The sequence below is a fragment of the Oryza sativa genome, chromosome 6 (assembly GCF_034140825.1).
Source record: "Oryza sativa Japonica Group chromosome 6, ASM3414082v1".
Taxonomy (NCBI): domain Eukaryota; kingdom Viridiplantae; phylum Streptophyta; class Magnoliopsida; order Poales; family Poaceae; genus Oryza; species Oryza sativa.
Window position 1 is genome coordinate 12,616,993 of NC_089040.1, and position 19,900 is coordinate 12,636,892.

General features: G+C 39.5%; 3 protein-coding genes across 3 annotated transcripts; 1 reads left to right on the forward strand and 2 right to left on the reverse strand.

Annotated features, from left to right (window-relative positions):
• The first annotated feature begins 1,561 nt into the window (after positions 1-1,561).
• LOC4340889 (CDK5RAP3-like protein) lies at positions 1,562-4,883 on the forward strand. Its single transcript, NM_001421597.1, has 9 exons — positions 1,562-1,859; positions 2,053-2,147; positions 2,260-2,354; positions 2,466-2,601; positions 2,726-2,875; positions 2,963-3,484; positions 3,734-3,942; positions 4,064-4,196; positions 4,466-4,883. The coding sequence occupies exons 1-9, from the start codon at positions 1,664-1,666 to the stop codon at positions 4,604-4,606; spliced, it is 1,677 nt and encodes a 558-aa protein (NP_001408526.1). The 5' UTR covers positions 1,562-1,663; the 3' UTR covers positions 4,607-4,883.
• A 248-nt stretch (positions 4,884-5,131) lies between these two features.
• LOC4340890 (beta-glucosidase 24-like) lies at positions 5,132-10,239 on the reverse strand. Its single transcript, NM_001421596.1, has 13 exons — positions 10,051-10,239; positions 9,888-9,957; positions 8,214-8,272; positions 8,045-8,120; positions 7,746-7,823; positions 7,564-7,651; positions 7,080-7,335; positions 6,687-6,802; positions 6,361-6,578; positions 6,239-6,270; positions 5,935-6,037; positions 5,754-5,862; positions 5,132-5,614 (listed from the first exon to the last, which is right to left on the reverse strand). Exons 1-13 carry the CDS (start codon positions 10,189-10,191, stop codon positions 5,446-5,448), a joined length of 1,515 nt encoding a protein of 504 aa, NP_001408525.1. The 5' UTR covers positions 10,192-10,239; the 3' UTR covers positions 5,132-5,445.
• A 3,619-nt stretch (positions 10,240-13,858) lies between these two features.
• Positions 13,859-15,512, reverse strand: LOC4340891 (pre-mRNA-processing protein 40A). The gene is made up of 2 exons (XM_015785523.3): positions 15,162-15,512; positions 13,859-14,821 (listed from the first exon to the last, which is right to left on the reverse strand). Exon 2 carries the CDS (start codon positions 14,578-14,580, stop codon positions 14,143-14,145), a length of 438 nt encoding a protein of 145 aa, XP_015641009.1. The 5' UTR covers positions 14,581-14,821; positions 15,162-15,512; the 3' UTR covers positions 13,859-14,142.
• Between the last annotated feature and the right edge of the window lie 4,388 nt (positions 15,513-19,900).

Sequence of the window (19,900 nt, forward strand, 5' to 3'; positions counted from 1 at the left end):
GCCGCGACGCGTTTTATCTGCCCCCGTTATTACGGGAGAGCGTGCGTGACGTCACGATGCCTTGCTCGATTTTTTTTATTCCCCTTCTCTCCTTTCCCACACTGTTGCTCGGTGCGCGTGCCGCGCGAGCCGGGGAATCCACATCTTTCATAATTGGGCCTTGAATCCGTTATTCGGCCCATGCTCCATGCAAGGGCCCAGTGTGGATTTAAGGAAAAATAAGTCCATTTTGACTCTCTCAAGTATAGGTCTGATTCGTGTCCTCAACCATAATACTATATTTTTTCGACCCTGTAAATATTAAAACCAGCGCAAAATGACTCCCTCAGTAGTTTCATTGACGTGGCACGTTGATTTAGTCCATCTATACTGATATGGCATATACATGACAGTAATATCAGAGAAAAACTAAAAAGAATATCGATTAGACCTACATGTCAGCTAGTATTCTTTCACAAGCCATATCCTTGTCCTCCAACAAGAGCTCAACGCCTATCGTCGTCATGCTTTTTCGGAACCACGGGGAGAAAGGAGGAGGAGGGGGGAGGGGTGAAGGGGGCGGCGACGGTGGCATGGATATCAAGAATAGAAGCAGACCAACGTTAAGTTCAGCCTCACCAACTCCTTTCTCTCTATCTGGATGTTTCTAGGAAAGCTGTGGCTTGGGTGAGGAGGTCGGGAGCAAGCTAGACCTGAATGACGATGAGCCGGAGACCATCGTTGACACCCTGGGGACCGTCCCGGCCGCCGATGAGCAGCATATCTTGACCTTCATCCTGCGAGCCTTTGCGACTCGTGAGGCTCCTAGGGGCAATAGGGAAGTGGATTGGAGCTGTGTGAAAGGGGTCAGAGAGGATGCGGGGGTAGGAGTTGGCATCGTCGGTTTCGCTACCAGTATCATGGTATGCTGCTAATCTGCTATCTCTCCTGTGAGTGCTCTCTCTCGTTGTGGATTGAGCTTATTGTATCGATCATTTTTTCTCATGTTTTATAGTTGTTTATCTCTCTTCAGATTTAATTTAGGGTTGTACGCACGGTGACAACATATGGTTACGTAAGAAATATCTACCTCTGTATTTTCTTCTAATGTAGAACACTAGTAATTCGTTTGATAATTTGACTAGATTGTGTATTGTGTTGTTCTTGGGCTAAATCTGGTTAGATTGTATTTGATGTGTTGTCATTCACAGTGACAACACCTGGTCAGGCTCTCGCCGCGGGAGTTGCTATGGGAGTATGCGATGCGAGCAACAACAAGTGGTGGCGGCAACAAGCGAGCAACATTCCACATCTTTGCTGTTCCTTTAGAGGTTCAACGAACACCACTAGTGTCTCCCTTCCTTTAGCCTCCGCAATACCGCTTACATTCTAGAAGAACTAACGAGAGAGTTATTTTACACCAGTTTTAATTCATTCCATTTACGGCTAATCATGATCACAGTGTTGGCCTGCTGGGCCTAATATCTGTCATTAGTCGTCGATTTGGGTTAATCGCGGCCCACGAACTCCACGTGAGACGCGTGTGTGCTCTAGTCTAGTCTGGCCCGATAACTCCACTCCACGCACACGCCTCTACGGTTTCGTCTCCCCGATCGCCTCCGGCCTCCGCCGCTCGCCGCTCGTTTCCGCCGCCGCGCGATCCGGCGGCCGGAAGGCGTCAGCCATGCACGACCAGGCGGAGATCTGCAGCCTCCCCATCGACATCGCCTTCGGCCGCCTGCAGGAGTGGCTGGTGGACCGCAAGCGGGTGCCGCAGGACTGGAGGAAGCGCCTCGCCGGCATCCGCGCCCGCCTCGCCGCCGCCTTCGCCTCCCTCCCTCGCGACCTCGACCCCTCCCTCCTCGCCCTCGAGCCGGACGGTAAAACCCCCGCATCCCCGCTTCCTAAACCCCCACCCTTCCTCCTCCGCGCTCTGCTCCTCTCGCAGTGTAGATTTGGGCGAATTGGGGGCTATAGAGCCCTTCCCCTGTAGATTCCTTTATCTGCTGCTGCTGGTGCGATTTGGTTGTTCCTGTGTGGAATGTAATTGTGTGTATCACTTTCTTGGAGTAGAAATTGGGTATCTTGAAGCAAAGAAAATATACGGCATCCTCTTGGAATCCAACCCGGAGAGTAGGAACATATTTGGCCGCCTGACTGGCTCAGCGGTAAGCAACAAGAACTGCTATTCTTCTGAGAGTTAGATTAGATGTAGGTTGTAGCACACTAGTGTGTATGTGTATGGAACTGAATACACATCTATGCAAATGTTGTATCCAGGGTGAATGGGAGGCCATTGTTAAAGCTTATGAGAAGGACCATGTTTTTCTCGGGGAGGCAGCTCAGATCATGGTCCAGAATGTGAACTATGACATGTATGTACGGTGCCCATTCCTCATTCATGGGTTTGACTACTCGCTCACTGTATTTGTGCTTGAACTAGCTTTGCAATGGCTAACTTTACTTGCTGTTCTGACTGGATGTAGTCCTTATCAGAGGAAGCAGATGCAAAAGACTCAACAACAGCTCGCAGAGCTGGATAGAAGGGAGGCTGACATTAAGCGACTTGCAGCTCTGTCCGCAACCAGATATGCAGAGGCTTGCCAGGAGCTTGGTCTGCAGGTTATAGCTTCTCCATTTCACTATCTATATGTAGCACCGTGCGAGTTGTGTGTTCCTGACTAGTATGCTGTATGAGGTGTTATACTGATGTGCGCATGCCGCTTTTGCTTTTTCTTGGCCGTAGGGAATTAATGTGCGGCAAGAACTGATAGAGTCTGCAAAAACACTTCCTTCAACGTTTACAAAAATCTTGGAGGTTCTGAACAGTGATCCTGTCTCAATAGCTACCGAGTACTATACAACTTTCGTAAGGGAATGCCATACTGAGGATAAGGTATAATCAGGACATATCAGATATTGAATATATAAATATACAAAATGAACTTCTTGTGAACTTAACGCTTTGTTCTTCTGAATCCAGGAAAACTGCAAATCTGTGCTACAGAATCTGAAACAGTTGCAGGCTAATCCTCCCTCCCTTCATATCTCAGTATGCAATGAGGTTGAATCTTCTCTTGGAGAGACATCAAAAGCTCTGGAGTCTAATGTGACTGGGGCAGAAAACATTGACTCAAATATATCTGCAGATGACATTGATTGGGACATCTCTTTGGATGATAATGGAATTGATTGGGACATTGGTGCTGTTGAACAACCTGTAGAAGAATCTGGCAATGGTTTTGGATCGTATGAAATTATTGATGCCAATGTAGAGTTGGCAGGTTCTGAAAATTATAATTTTGGTATTTCAGATGATCCATCTGTGAACAAGTCTAGTTCATCTGAGCCTGGTATTTGCTGGGACATCACTGATGTTAATCCTGAAGAAAATGCTAGTATACAGAATGCTCCTGAATCAGGACAGTCTCAAAGTTTAGCTGAAGAAAGAAGCCAGTTACTAGAGAAGGAATATAGAAATAATATTCTTGATGATTTACTTGAGGTATGCTTTTGTGCAGTTTTTAATTGTTGCATTATCCTGTGAGTTCCAACTATAACTACACTTGAGTGTCATGTTGCACAATTGTACCTATTATTACTAACTAATATGAACATCCTTATGTTTTTATGCCAAAGTCTCTCTTTTACTAATATGAACACTTGAGTGGCATGTTGCATTAGGCTGCTTGGCCAGCCTATCCTCTTTCACTTAATAATACTACATTTCCATTAATTTCTGACACTTCAACAGGTAAGAGCATTTTTGACCCAACGCTTAGGGGAGATGAGGAATGCTGATACATCATCTCTACAGCATCAAGTGCAAGCTGTCTCACCTTTTGTTCTGCAGCAGTATGCTCCTGAAAATTTAGAGAATATGCTTGCAGAGGTCTCATCAGCTATATCTTTGCTCAGTAACCAGAAAACTCTTGACCTTATAATGATTCTCAACTCAAAAAGGTATAAGAGTTATTCCACAACATTTACTCGAAGACTTAAATAGTACATAATTTTGTATGCCATCAATATATGCATTTTTTTTAACATTTCTTTAACTGGATATTTCTTTTGTCTTTCAAAGGTTTTTAGACAGATTAGTATCAACATTAGAAGACAAGAAGCATCATGAGGTGAAACTACGAGAAGGCTTAGGTGATTTGTCAGTTAAGCGAATGGAGCTGCAAAATGCACTTTCGTCATCCTGGCCTAAGCAAGTAAGTTATTATTTCTCCATCAGTGTCTGGTTACATGTATATGCTTATCCTAAACAGATTCTGGACTATAAATGATATCAGTAATTGGGTGAAAATACCACTTTTTTTGAACAATGGCATTCCCTTTCGTGCTCTCAACATACCGAGATACTAGTTCTTTTTTTTTTCCTTTACTGTCCATCATGTGTGATAAGGCAAAACACCAATATTCTTCAGAAGCTTTCTATAGCCAAAAAGATTTGGTAGTGATTAGCTTTGTAATGTGACAGGAGGCAGCAATTACAAAAACCAGGGAACTCAAGAAGCTCTGCGAGACAACGCTATCAACTGTATTTGATGGCAGGCCGGTGCATATAATTGGAGAGATCAATACTTTACTAAGTTCGAGTGTTAGTCAATTAGCTGGATGACTGTACTAGCCGGATGACTGTACCTGAAATAAGATGAGATTGAAAGCTGGTTGATTACATCAAGGTTCATACTTTAACAACTTGTCTGGTTGTACTTGGGTTATTTTTGCTGCCTGAATCAAATGTTCTTTTGTGTATGATTGCTGCCCCGGAGTGGGTGATAAAGACTGAAGATGGCGAAGTTAAATATGTTGTGGAGAAAAATTCCATTGCTAACAAGCAGATATCAATGGTTTGAATATCAAATAATCGATATCTTAATATCAATGATTTGAATAGTTTATGTTTGTTGCTGTGCTATGTAGCGAGTTTGTGTAGAATATACCCCCCTATGGGGTTAATTAGATACATGCTACTATAAATTTCACGGTACAATAGCAAGTGGTTATCTGATACTTCAAACTAGTATTGTACATCTTAAAATTACTATAAATTTCACGGTACAATAGCAAGTGGTTATCTGATACTTCAAACTAGTATTGTACATCTTAAAATTAGAATTCTATGAAGTTCCGCTCCAGTATTGTGTTAGAAAAAGTAGCTAGTTCTGCGATGTTACAGTCCAGTTTGCTGCATCTTACCACAAAGAGAGTTACTTTGGTACTACTGCTGAAGCTTGGACAACACAACACGATCTATATATATATAGTGTAAATTTTGATACCTTCTGGCACCTCTACGGTGTCAAGGTACTACCACATATTAACAGTTTAACACTACAATCTGTGATATTTTCCGGTAACTTTTTAGTACCATAAATTTACTCCAATTTATACATTACACTAGGAATATTTCTCCCTCAAAAGCTGTATAGATTCATACTGTTAACAACGCACACTTCAGTTATGAAGGAAATTCTGTAGCCATTGGCTGGATCGCTTTGGATATCTCTTCAGTCCATCCTTGTAGTCGATGTAGTTAATGCCGAATCGAACGCTGTAACCATCCATCCACTCGAAATTGTCGAACAGTGACCATGCAAAGTATCCTCGTACATCAACTCCTTGCCTGACATTCCATGACAGTATTTTTTTTATTTTGACGCAGATACTTAACCATTTCGATCCAAATTATATTGAAACAATGAGATATTTGTTGTGATTTCGTCCACTATATTGTCAAGCAATTAATTGATCATCAAAATTACCTTAGGGCTCTCTGAACATGGAATAGGTGTTGCCGGTAGAACTCTATTCTGGTAGTGTCAATTAAGGCCTCCTTAAGAGATAAATTTTCATTGTTAACCTCATCAACACCTGTAACACGAGTGTTATTTATTTTTTGATAAGCAGCAGAACAACTTTTGGTAAACAGTTAGAATGCCGTACCATTTTCTGTGATGTAGATAGTAGGGTTGTTGTATGTCCTCTTGGTGTATAGCAATAGTTCCTCTATTCCTTTTGGATAGATGTAGAGCCAAGATGAACCAGCCTGGATACAAATTAAATATATTTATGTTTTTTTATTAACTATATATGTGTTATTTATTAACTCTATTCCTTCTATGTTTAATTAACTATATGTGTTCTTTATTATCCACTGATTACCACAACGGATTATATATTGAATGTGTAATAATATGAACTAGCTCGTACATATGAAGAACATGATGATGTCTGATTTAAATCATACCTTTGGACCAATATCTGTTCCATTTCTTTCCACTATGGTTGCATGTTCAGAAAACCATTAGCTAGCTCAACAAAGTAATTCAATTAATTGGAGAACAGAAAACAGAGTTCTTGAATGATTACCTCTCTCATTAGTCAGTGAATCAGTGCTGTAACTTTTGTGACTGTTACTATCTTGTTTAGTACCCTGAATATATCTTGCTGTATAGTAATTGAGACCGATGAAGTCGAATGATCCATTTATAGCTTTTGACTGCTCCTTTGTGAATCTTGGTAATCTGTTACCAACCAATGTTCTCATGCTGACTGGATAATCTCCCTTGGTTAAAGGATCCATGAACCTATTCAATTTGATGATCAGAAAAAGAAAAAAAATACTGTATGTATTGATCTGAAAATTCAAGTATGAAGCTGAGCTCTTTGCCGTACTGCACATAACAAGAACTCACCATCCATACATGAAATCCAATGCACGTTTGGTAGCATGCTTGTCTTCCTTAGAATCTTCATAGGGAATCATCCAATTGCTAACAATAGCAATCCCGATTTTCCCTTTTTGTCCCCCCTGCATGATTACATGATTATCACATTCAAGTTTCAACAAATAAGCTAGCAAAAACTACGGAAATGAACTATCTATCTACATCTGCCTTTTCTTTTACCATTAATATCTAATGTTTTCATTAGTAAAAAGTCTGCATGTTCGAGAAAAAAAAAACTAAAAGGTCTTTATCTATTAACATACTTCGTCTGTAAAAATGCATTTTATATTATTGATCTTTACCTCTGTTTTTTTAACTGAAAATAACCACAAATTCACAGTAAAGAAAACTAGGTCATACTTGGTATTTCTCTCTGTAAATCTGAACTACTGCTGCATGAGCCAAAAGTTGATTGTGAGCTACAATATAAGGCTCCCTCCCAGAGTCTCCCTTGCTGCAACCTGACTTTCCCTGAGAGGAGCATCTTCCAGGTGCTAATATGCCGTTGGAATAGCCACCAATACTGAAACTCCAAGGCTCATTGAATGTAATCCAGTATTTTACCCTGTCACCAAACTCCCTAAAGCAGATGTCTGCATAGTCCCTGAAGTCTTCCCTGATAATGTTGGCACAAGCTGTTAATTAACTCCTATGCTTTATTTTTCTTGTCATATCTTTTTTTCTTCCGAACACGCATGAGAGCGCATCATTTCATTAGTAATAAGAAGATACACACAGGGAGGGGATTCCAGTTTTGTTTTGTCATTTCATCATGGTTCTTATTAGTAATTGGAGTATCAGTAAATTTCGGGTACATATAGGAAGAGTCATATGCTTTACTTACACAATGAGGTTACTCAAGAATCCACCGTACTGTTGTTCTAAAGCTTGTGGAGAGTCCCAGTGAAAAAGGGTCACAAACGGTTCAACACCTGTATTTGCTTGTTAGGCATTATTAAGATGTAAACATATAGTAATAAGAGCAATTTGTTTTGAATTTACACTGCGGAAATATGTAATCTCTACCTTTTGAAATTAGCTCGTCGATGAGATTATTGTAGTATTTGATTCCTTCTAGGTTAACCCCTCCACTCAGTTTTCCATCTATATAAATATCATCATTGCATAAGGTACTGACCTGCGATCAACTTATTTTACTCTTTTTCTTTCCTTAATCTATACAGCTATCAAATTAAGTTACAATAGTGTTCAATTGCAGATCAATGGAAAAATATTAGTTTGAGCAGCTATAATGATAAGTGGTACCTGGAATATGCTCCAAGCCTCAACGAAAAATAGAGTAAAATAAAGGAGGAATCACTTACTAGGAAGAATTCTCGGCCAGGAAACTGAAAATCTATACGCGTTCAAGCCCAAACCCTTCATGATTCCAACATCCTCCTGCACTTAGTGAATAACATATTAGCATATTCTAAACATTAGGTCTTGTGTAGAGAATATTACAAGTTGATCATGTTATCTTAAAAGCATTACCTTGTACCGGTGGTAGGAATCTATTGCTATATCACCATTGCTTCCATTTGCTATCTTCTCTGCATGAACAAATTATTGGTAGTTTGATTATGAAGCACCGTATCTGAATGTCAGTTAATTAAACATGATTTAGACATGCTTCTTTCATGCATGACATCCTTGAGTTGTCTAATAACCAAGTGCTTGAGGTATATAAGGAAAAATAAATAGCCAGTAGCTTATTAATTAGGTTCTCTATAGACATCTTTTGAACCATGTGGACTGTAACTTAAGTACACGAAAACTAAGCTGTTTATTTGCTTGTGGTTACATGGAGTAATAAAGTAGTGATAGCTAATAGCGGTCATTGAACTACTTAAGCCATCATCTAACAAAAATTAAACTACTTAAGAAAAGTTCCAATCTATCATCAGATGCTTGAAAATTTGTTTTCACTAGCCTTTTGCTTCTTCTTTCTCCCCTTCCTTTGTTAGTATAGTAATTTTACGGTCCTTGAGGAGATACTATGAGGTACCGCCTTTTTCTATTGTAAATTTGGTACCTCTTGGTACCTAGATACTATGAGATACCAAATTTTACACTAAATTTTTTGTACCTCATGGTACCTCCTCAAGGACCGTAAAATTGATCTTGTTAGTAGGTTAGAATGAAGATTTATAGTACCTACATAACAAATTTACTACTTTTGGTTTCTCGTAGGTCAAATTGACCATATGACTGAAGTGCTTTAAAGTCCCAATCAAGCATTAGATTGGTGTTTTATGTGCCTTCTACCCTAATTGTTTTAAGGGTCAAAAGACTAAAGAATATACAATGTCTAGTGTAGGAGGTTTTGTGGTACAGGTTGGTACATTGATGTTGTGTTTCACTAAATTAACCAATGTCTAACATGCTATGGAAGGAATGCACTTAACTAGGTTCTCTTTCTGGAGTGGCCTCTGATCTTGGCATCTTTCAAGTGGTATTACTTTATGACAACCAGAAGATCACAGGATTGTCTGTGCTTGCTTGTTTGGAAGTTTGGTAACCATTTTTTTCTCCTTTTTTGTTTTGCCAGTTTGGAAATGTTTAGTCTGACTGTCTTTGATTTGTGGACCGTGGTAGGCAAGAAGGTAACAATCAATTTATTTTGGGACAAAGTTTGAACTCCAATAGTCAACTTATCTTGTGACAGAAGGAGTATGTAATTTCTATCCTTTCTTCCACTATTAATCAAGGGCGCAGATCTCCTATACCTCCTTTTCAAATAGAAACTTTTGCGTGATTCACACATTTGCAACTGCTTAAAAAGCATAAATATTGTGTACGAAGTTTTGTCATAATTCATAATTCAGAGAGGGTTTTGACTTCTAAGGTTGAAGGTCCTACTGGCTACTGTGTGTCTGTGTTATAACTCAGTTGACTTGATCTTGTCTAGCTTTGCTTGCCTTTTCCTTAGTCAGAAGGCTGCTATGATATTGTTCAAAGTAATTCCCTGTCATTCACCAAGTTGACAACAGGTTAAAATTTTGCATAGTCCTGTTTCAAATCTTACTATTGTCGACACATTAAATCACATTAAATATCCTAGTATGTAACAGTCAGATTGATAAATTTGATATGCTTAAGAATAGATAAGGGTTAAGATTACAGTAAAAAACATAATCTTGGATAGGATCATAGGAGCAAGGAGACCTGGATGATTGTGGGTGAAGGTGTCCCAGATGCTGGGCCCTCTGCCACCTTCCCTCACAGCACCTTCATACTGCAACATCAAAAAGTTTGTAACAAAGGGCCAAGTGATGCACACACAGATACACACATCTTCCAGTACTCTCCAGAAGCTTCTAGAACATACCTGGTATGCCGAAGAAGCTGTGCCGAAGAAGAAGTCCTCAGGGAATTGGCTTCTCCTGATCACCTCTCCCGCCTTCATTTCGGACCGCGACGATGTTGAGGAAGCCATGAGCAGCAACAGCAGCAGCCAGAGAAGCTCCATGGCTGTTCTTTGTTGCAGCAGTAGATCTTTCTCCACTGACTCTTCTCCTGCTGCTGTTCTCACTAAGGTTTGTGTATTTATAGGCAGATTTGGTGCTTGGAGAAAGAAAAAAAAAACAGAATTCATTATGTCCAGTTGCTTTACAAGTCGTGCTGCCCGTGATGCCACCGGGGAACAGCGAGATCTTGGCATTTGCTGATACAAAATCCATGTGAAGGCTTATCCTTCTGATTACAAATAAAAAAGGGCATAATTTGTCTGCTGTTTAGTGCTTCAGGTGTACTTCCAGGTGTCATATATCAGGCTTTGCTATCAGGGCAAAGTGTGGAGCTTTTCAATTTAAGTATTGGTTGTTTATGTAAAAAATTGCAATGTCATAATTGTAAATCCCCCGTAAAACTGTGTTTGGTTCTAGTGAAAAAATGTGGCTAAAGTAGGACTGGGAATTGCTTCCTACAAGAAACATACCCTTTGGGAGGTAAGTTGATTATGGATCCAACTCTTTTTTTCTTTATGATTTTGTTTATGCAAGTAACCTTCATTCTAAGAGAAAATTGAACATTTATCATTTTCAAGAGTTCCACTCCAATGTAATTGTTATCATGCTATTTTCAAAAGTTGTAATTCTGTTTTTGCCACTCCAAGCTTCTGAGCTTTGCCATATTCTGTTAGATGAAGAGGGAATGCACACGGGGGATTTTTTTTAAAAGCACAGGGGCAAAATGGTCAATAAATGGTGAATCCATACTAACTAATACAAAAGGTTTCAAAGTGGAAAAACAGCATTACATCTTTTTGAGTGGCATTAGAATAGTTTTATTCTTTAGAGTGGAATATCTTATAGATGACAACCTAGTCTATTGTAGACAAAATATCTAGGTTCTAAAACCCACAATATGCGACTTAGTTTTTTTTAAATAGTTTGTTTAATAATGTGAATTTTAAAAGTTAGTAATAAACTCAAAACATTATGGAACAATTCCCACTTCATTTGCACATTTGATTTAAACCTAAATAAATTTAGGTGTAGTGAAAAAAATTGGTCGCACGAAAATGGTTTTTAGTACATTTAAATTATATTTTGCAGACAAATTATGTTTTATTTTGTACCTACAAACTAATCTATATTAGAAATACTCTATAGTGGAATTCATGATTTTTAAAGCTGTTTACTAATTTGGAAAATTCAAAAATTATTTCATCCATGGAAAACACCCTGGGATACGGTGTCACATTATCGCCACGTCACTAAACCCATTCTAACTCAAGACCGATGCTTGAGAATCTACGCTTGATGCTGAGAGCTGGGGATTACCATCCAAAAAAAAAATTATAGGCAGAGTCCTTACTCTTGCTTCAACAGCTACAAATAACAGAATTTCTCTACCTTTTTATTACCATGTTTTTTTTTCGGTGGTATCTCTTGAAAAGTACCATACAATACTTTATTGAGGTTAGATCATAAAACACATACCAAGCCCATCGCTTGCATGCCTGTATGAAACTAAGAAAAACAAACCACATGAATTAAGCATAGGAAAGAACTTAGGAATGCATAATTGCAAAACAAAGGAATGAAAAAACATAGGCAATATAGGCATATTTGTGTTTGAAATGGAGGAATTTGAGAAAAATATATTAATTACCATGACTTTTAATCATTTGTCTTTTCACATAACCCTAGTGCTTCACCAAACATTATCCTCGAAGAAAATGAAACCTTAATCCAAACGCTGCTACAACGGTTTTTCCTTGAAGGAAATGGAACCTTACAATTTCTTTGAAAAATACTTTGAACCAAATAGGGCCTTAACAGTTTCTATCTCCGATTGTTTCTCGCTCATGCACGTTATAAAAATCATAATAAGATTGTTTTACATCTCTTATCCGATTACATGGGATGATAGTCGATACAATTCTCTACAATATCAAAAGCCCAATATCGAAACAACTTCTATTTAAAAGGAAAATACTAGAAAATCGGAATCATCTACTATTTGTGCTGGCAGAAAGTGCAAGATTCAACTTTCTCACCCATGAACTTATCCTTCCCATATATATACATGATAAACTAAACCTACACAAATTCCAAAAACAGGAGGACCCATCTTTGGTTCTAGATTAGGTCACCGGCACTACCACTACGGCTTGCCGGAGCAACTAGCAAGGAACCACAAAACAAAATGCTCATCCACAAACCACCAATTTCAACGGTCCGAGTGTACCTAGGCCCATCGTACATGCCAAATCCGGCAATAGGCACTGAATTTTTTGTTAAGCCTTGTTGAAACCTGAAATTGAAATGGCAAAATTGAAAGTTCAGTCTCCACTTGAAACGCTTTCTAGATGGTCGTCAGAGAAGCAATCTACACAAAAAACGAATTCTGACAAGTGCAGCCAACAATGCAGAGGGATCACATTTAGAGCAAGTACAGTAGCATACTATAAGTCAGCTATAAACATATTTTAAGAAGATAAAAGATGAGAGATAAAAGCAGCGAGCTACACATTTGTAGCCAGCTGTAGCACAGACTCCAATATGCATGTGTGCATGATAGGTGGGACCAGATATTAATTATATAGTACATGTTTATAGGTAACTATTGTATGAATTAGCTATTAAATTAACTATAATTGATTTTAGAGCCAATAGTTGGCTATACTATTAAACTTGCTCTTACATGGCTCAGTGGAGATACTATCATGGTGTCTGAATCTTTTTGTTCCATGATGATAAATACTAGGAGTGGTAGATTAGGTTTTAGTGTGGTTAGACTTACTGTTGATCCAGACAGGAGGCAACAATTTGTGTTACAATATGGTCGATAATGGTTCAAGGCCAGTTGCCAAAAAAATGCTAGGGCAGAAATATGGTTCGACAGCATCATCACTGCAGAATCAAATACCCTGAAAATCTTCCTTTATTGTATGCTAGATTGATAATTTGACATCATTTGAAAACATCCATCATGGTGTGCAAATTGTCCACAAAAGCACTGTTTCTTCACCAATCTAAGACAGGATACTATGCTTCACTATTTATAGTGTATCCTGAATCCAGCAAAAGGAACCCTAGATGCCCAGCAAAAAGATATTATGACATCTGAATTCCATGAAGTCTGCACTTCACCAGTGAACAGAATGAACATGTTATAGTCATTTGGCCTTTGCAATATAGATCAGCAATCAAGCTATCTTGATTAGAGCAAGACAAAGTGCAGCAATCGATCAACAGTCAACCTATCTTGATCTGGCAAGAACAAGGAGTAACAGCCAACACTGATGAAAGGGCATATAGCCTAATGATTGCAGTGACCTGAGTAACACCCCAAGGTTCTGAGTTCAAATCTTCACAGGAGCGAATTTTAGATTGAGTTATTTGAGGGCTAAGTTCCTAATTTAAAAAAACTGCATATATCCAGTTGAATGTAGAGGCCAGGTAAAAATACTCTTATCTAAAAAAAAAAAGCTATGGATGTATCTCTGAAATGGCAAAAGTAAAGCAGATGAGATGAAACAAAGTTGCAAGAAGATTGGTGATGCTAGCTATAGACTATAGTAGTACCATAAGCCGATGCTAGTTCATACAATTTTCATCACCAGAAGCAAAACTCCGATGGATGTATCTCTGAAATGGCAAAAGTAAAGCAGATGAGATGAAACAAAGTTGCAACAAGATTGGTGATGCTAGCTATAGTAGTACCATAAGCCGATGCTAGTTCATACAATTTTCATCACCAGAAGCAAAACTCCGATGTCTCGCGGATTAGTATATGTTTACATTACATTCATGTTGGTGCCTAGCAAACATGAACATGACAAAATTTTGAAGGAAAACTTGCCGAATCTGAAGATGACAAAACTGAAGAGCAGCTTGCCTAACTGATGATATAACCCAAGAACCAATCCCTGATGAAACTGTCCTCCCCACCCTATTCCAAAGTTTCCAAGCTATATCCCCGCCTCCGCGGCTCGCCGCGGCGTGCTCTTACGCCGGCTGCCATTCTGCCGGAAGCCATTGGACCTGGTGGATTCATCGTTGCTGGACCGGGTGCTTGAGCTGTTCTCCTCAAGGTCAAGGTTTGAGCTTTCTTCCTCCTTGGGCAGCCTGTTCCTCTTGTTGCCCTTCCCTGCAGAGCTCTTCTCCGTTCTTGACACCTTCGGCTTCGCACCGCCGTCTTCTCCTTCGCCTTGTTGGTAGTCAGCATCACCGTCGTCGCCCTCGGTTAGATTCTTGGCCTCTGCTTGATCCACCACCTTGTCGACAATGCGCTTCTGCGGCCTTCCCCTCCTCTTCCTCGCAGGCACAACCTCCTCGCCGCTGCTGCCCTTGTCCTCATGGCTCCTGCCATTGGTGAGCTTCCTCCCTCTGCCTCTTCCCCTACCCATGGATTTCAATCCAGCAGATTACTTCTCTATCTGATTAAATCTAGCTGGAGTTGGATTGGGCAATTACTGGGAACAGAAAGATGCTACTGCTGCAGCTGCAGCTGCTTCTGTTATCTGATTACTTCTTGTTATTTTCTTGGAATCAGTTTATCTGATTGATTCTTGGAAGCAGAATATTTCACTTCTCAGTCAGTTCTCCTAGTTTGATTTGTGATACTGCAGCAAGAAATAAGATAGAAATCTGCAAGAAAAGCATACAAGAACTTACTCTTACTGTAACAAGCTATTGGAACAGTATATTTCAGATTATCAGATATCTCTGGGGGAATCGATTTATTAAGCATAAATGAAGTGTCTCATATTGAGATCCATAGAACTTGACAAGTTCAGACAACAAATATCCCCATTAAACTCAGGTTGGAATACATCAACCAATATACTAACCCACAAAAGATAGGAACAAAAACAAGAAACTAATTCATTTCATCAATAAAAGAGAGAGACAGAGAGAAACTAATTCAAGAGATGAACCATCCAATAGAGGTGAGAAGAGAAAAAGAAAAAAAAAGGAGGAAGTTTACCTTATTGCATCAAATCAGCAATCTGGCTCAAGAAGCATATCCAGCCGCTATCCATTTCTTCCCCTCCAAAGAACCAATTTTCACTGATGCTGGAGGGAAGCCAAAAGCCAAAACTATGGATTGGAAGTGATCTTGGATTCGAAACAAGAAGAAAATCCCACAGATCAAGAAGCGGTAGCAGGAGTTGGCTGCTCAGTATTGGGGAAAGCTGGAAGATTCTTGGACGAGCAGGCGGCGGCAGCACAGCAGCAGGAGCAACAGCAGCAGCGGTGGTGCTAGTATGGACGAGAGGAGGAGGAGGGTGTGAGACTTGTTCTGGGTTTCTGGCCTTCTGGGTGCTCGAGCTGCAACAGTAGCTGTAGCCGCAGCAGGGACAGCAGGAGTACACACCACGCGCAGAGAGCCAGCCAGCAAGAGAGAGAAGCTACCGAGAGAGAGAGAGAGAGAGAGAGAGGTAGCTTGCTTGCTTTGCTTTTCTGTGGAGCTGTCACTCGCTGCAGCTCAGCTCAGCTCAGCTCGGCCTTGCACTTTGTTTACAGTCTACCAACCGTTGAAAACGAGATGATCTAGCTCCACTGTGATTATTAGCCTGACAAGAATGAGATTTTTATTAGTGCAAATGACAGTGTGCTTAAGGATTAACTGTAGTGGTATTAGTACTAGTTCTCTTTATCTGCTCTTGGGGGATTCAAGAGGGAGAGAAGAACAGGGAGGATCCCAAGACTGGGTGACAGGCAGGGAGGGAGCAAAGAAAGAAAACCAGGAGCTAGAGCCAAGATCCATCAGGGTGGTGGTTCTGACCCCCATGACTGGATGTGTTTATTTGTTGCTGGTGCCTGTTTGGAATAACTGCTTCTGGGGATTACTGCATGATTATTACTGAAGCTGGTTCAGCATAAATAATTGTACTACTTCCTCTGTTGTTTTGTACTCCTCTCGCAGTTCCATAAAAAACCAATCTAAAATTGAATGTGACACATCATAGTACTACGAATTTAGACATACCTCTGGCCAAATTCATTATACTATGTATCAAATCATATCAGTACTAGTACAATTTGTAAACAACATTGTCTTGTACTCCCCCAGCCCAAAAAAAAACCTTCATTTTTAGGTTTGTGTACACCGTTTGATTGTCCGTCTTATTTAAATAAACTATGACGCATAAAGTACTATTTATGTTTTATCATGTAATAACAATAAAACTATTAATCATAGAAAATTTTTAAATAAGACGAGGAGTCAAACGTTATATAAAAATTGAAAAATAAAGTCACCATAGACTTTTGATATGACGTTTAATCATTTTTTTTAAAAAAACTATGTATTCCTAAATATACTACGAATTATTTTATTATTAAATATACTTAAAACATGATTTCTTCTCATGTTTATTTTTCATAAGATAAGTAGTCAAACATGTCAAAAAGTCAATGTTTAAAAGCAAATTTTAGAAAATTAAAGTTGTACAAAGCCACAAGTATTATGACGTGTAGCACATGACCACAAGTTTTATGGTATATATGTTTCATAGAACTCCACCGTTATTAAAATCTTGATTAGTTTCAGTATATTTGAAATAATTTTTTTTAAGTAAAGAAGAGTTAAACTAACAACCTTATTATCATCTTTATTCAAGAACTTAATAGTTAAAAGAATTATATGCACTATATATTTTAGAATTGTAAGTAAATCAGACTCAACATACACAAAGGTGAGATTTTGTGAAGCTTTATAATCATAATACTATGTACCATGGGTCATAGTAATACTTATACTTATGCAAAAAAACACACCGTATAGCAGTTTGAAAAGCGTGCGCATAGAAAACGAGAGAGATGATGTTCTACAACTTTAACTTATAAATATAGGATTTTCTAAAATTTATTCTATATTTAAAGAGAGACGGTATCTTATAGAGTAAATTTCACAAAACTACAGATACTTTGATTAAATTATCACAAAACTACAGATTTAAGAATGTATTTCACAAAACTACAGATTTAGAGTCAAATTTATCACGGAACTACAGATTTAAGATATTATATCACAAAACTATTGATTTAACAACTATTTTATCACAAAACTACACATTTTAAAACTATTTTATCATAAAACTACATATTTTTATAACTTTAAATAAATAATAGTGCTATGATCTAAACTCTAGAATATGTAGTTCTTTGATTACTTCATCACTAAATCTATAGTTTTGTGATATGGTGCATTAAATCTGTAGTTCCGTGAAAAATTTGACGCTAAATCTGTAGTTTTGTAATACATTCTTAAATCTATAGTTTTATGATAATTTGATCTAAGTATCTGTAGTTTTGTAGTTTTGTAGTTTTGTGAAATTTACTCCATTTTATAAGACATGCTATTGGTGGCTGGACCCTCGGTGCTAATTGTCTCTTTATTTTATTATGATGGTCTGTGAACGGTTTCACATAGAATCATTCAGTCATCGACGAAGCGCATGTGCTTTTGACTGGTGATGTAGTTAATGAATTAGTACAATTGTGCTAAGTGTGCAACTAGAAACTACAAAGGCACCAGTTAGCCACAACCACATAATTTCCTAACAAACACTTTTTTCTGCACGTTGTTTTGCTTGTGGTCCTTGAACAAATCATGTGCCCTTCATTTCATCCGACACCGGTAATTGGTCAGCATACGATTCCGTGGCAGAATGAATACATTGATAGCACAGGTGAAGACTATACAAACACTTTGCAACAATATGAAGCAAAGACAGCCATCCTGAACTGAGCCAGCCACTGACAAGCCCTTTTCATCCTCCATTAATTTCAGAATAGTTCATCTTGTTTGTCAAAAGAAAGAAAGAAAGAAAGAAAGATGTTCCCAGAAAAAAAGAAGAAAGATGATGCAAATCAGTTCTGATCAAGGAAAATCAATGGGGCTGAATGACTGACTGCTTTACGGAATTACGGAAGATAAGCTGATCTAGAGAGACCAGAACAACAATAGAGCGCAGCAGAATTCATTAGTACCTATGGATGACAGAATGAACACTTTTTTGGGCCAAGAATGGGCCCAGCCCAACTTATTTTTTTTCCCCTGTGGTTACATGTACTAACTCCATCCTAAAATAGTTGTCACATATAGTGCCATTTATCCCATCAATATCTCCTATTCAAATTTCTTCCCATTTTATCCTAACCACCCACCCTCTCACATTCAAACATGAAGCATTAGGGCTTTAACAATATGCTTACGTGTCATTCTGCCTCAAGCTTACACGTAGGATATTCCTAGCCAACTGTGTTTCCTGTGACCAAACCAAGAACGCGTGACCAAACTGAGACACACTGTTCATAAAAAAAATATCAGCATCGTCAGGTCGACCCACACTCGTCGCCAGGGAAGGGAGAGGGTGGAAAGAGAGCTCGGCTCGTCTCGGCGGCCAGGGAGGGAGACCGTCATCCTCCGTCAACCAGGAAGGGAGGAAGGGAGCCAAGCAGGTCGTCGCCCCCTAGCTCCACACTGCGCCATCGCCGGGCTCGTCGCCGAGGAGTTTTCGCTGAGCTCGCGGCCCCTACGTCACCGGATCCAAAGCTCGAGGCCGATGCCAGCCACAACCGTGGACGAGGTAGACGAGTCGGCGTGGTCCACGTGCCGCGACAGTTTGGTGTGCCGGCGATTGGGTACGGATGCGGTGAAGCGGGAAGACCCCTACCCCGATGGTGGTGCCCTCGCCACCATATCAACCCCGCCGCCTCCCGTTCGCGTGCCGCTGAGCTCCCATCGCGCTGTCACCCACTGGTCAGAGGGGGAGGAGAGGTGGAGCCCTACCCAGCACCGGTGTCGCATGGGCCGCGCTGTCGCTGCTCTGCTCGACGCCGTCACCGAACGAGCCACCTCGCTTCCTCTGCCAGGGAAAATGTAGAGAGGAGGAGCACCGCCGACCTCGCCGCTCCACCCGACGGTCGTCGCTGACCTTGCCTCGCTTTATCCTCCGGCGCCTTGGCTTTCTCTGCCGACAGGGAAAGGAAGAGAGGAGAGAGATACATGAAAAGTGAAGGTGATATTAGTGGGACCCACTATAAGTGACTTTCACTGTAAAGCATGTAGCCAATATTGTTCTTGATCTATGCGGCATGTGAGGTCTAGCAAAATTTGGTAACGCACCTATATAGTATTTTTTTTGAAACCTTAATTTATACTAATCAACCTAAAATGACAAGTATTATGTGACGGAGTGAGTAGCAAACAATAAGATAAGCCAAATCGTCCTTTAATTTTTTTTTTTGTTAAAAATCTCATCTGAATGGCATCTATTGTATCAAACTCAAACCTTTCAGTAAAAGACAGTGCTCTTTTAGATACGGAGTAAGTCAGTAAAACCTTTTAATTGTGGCGAACATCGTACTAGTTGCCTAGTAGTTGGATAAAAAAAAATCATCCTTTGCATCAAAGGAAGTACCCACTGTGGTTACATGTACAGTAGCAAAAAATAAAACAAGTTAAAAATCTCATTTTAATAGCATGAATTGTGCCCAACCCAACCTTTTGAAAAAACAATGCTCTTTTTCACAATTCTGTAAATACTAGTTGGATAAAAAAAATCTTCCTTTCATGCACAATTCAAGAGGATAAGGGAAAAAAAAAATCTTCCTTTGGATCAAAACCATCATCTGGAATTGGACACTTGGTGTGGATTTATACAAGTTACATGTCAGATTTTCCCTAGTGAAGGAGTAAGAAGACATGGTCCCATG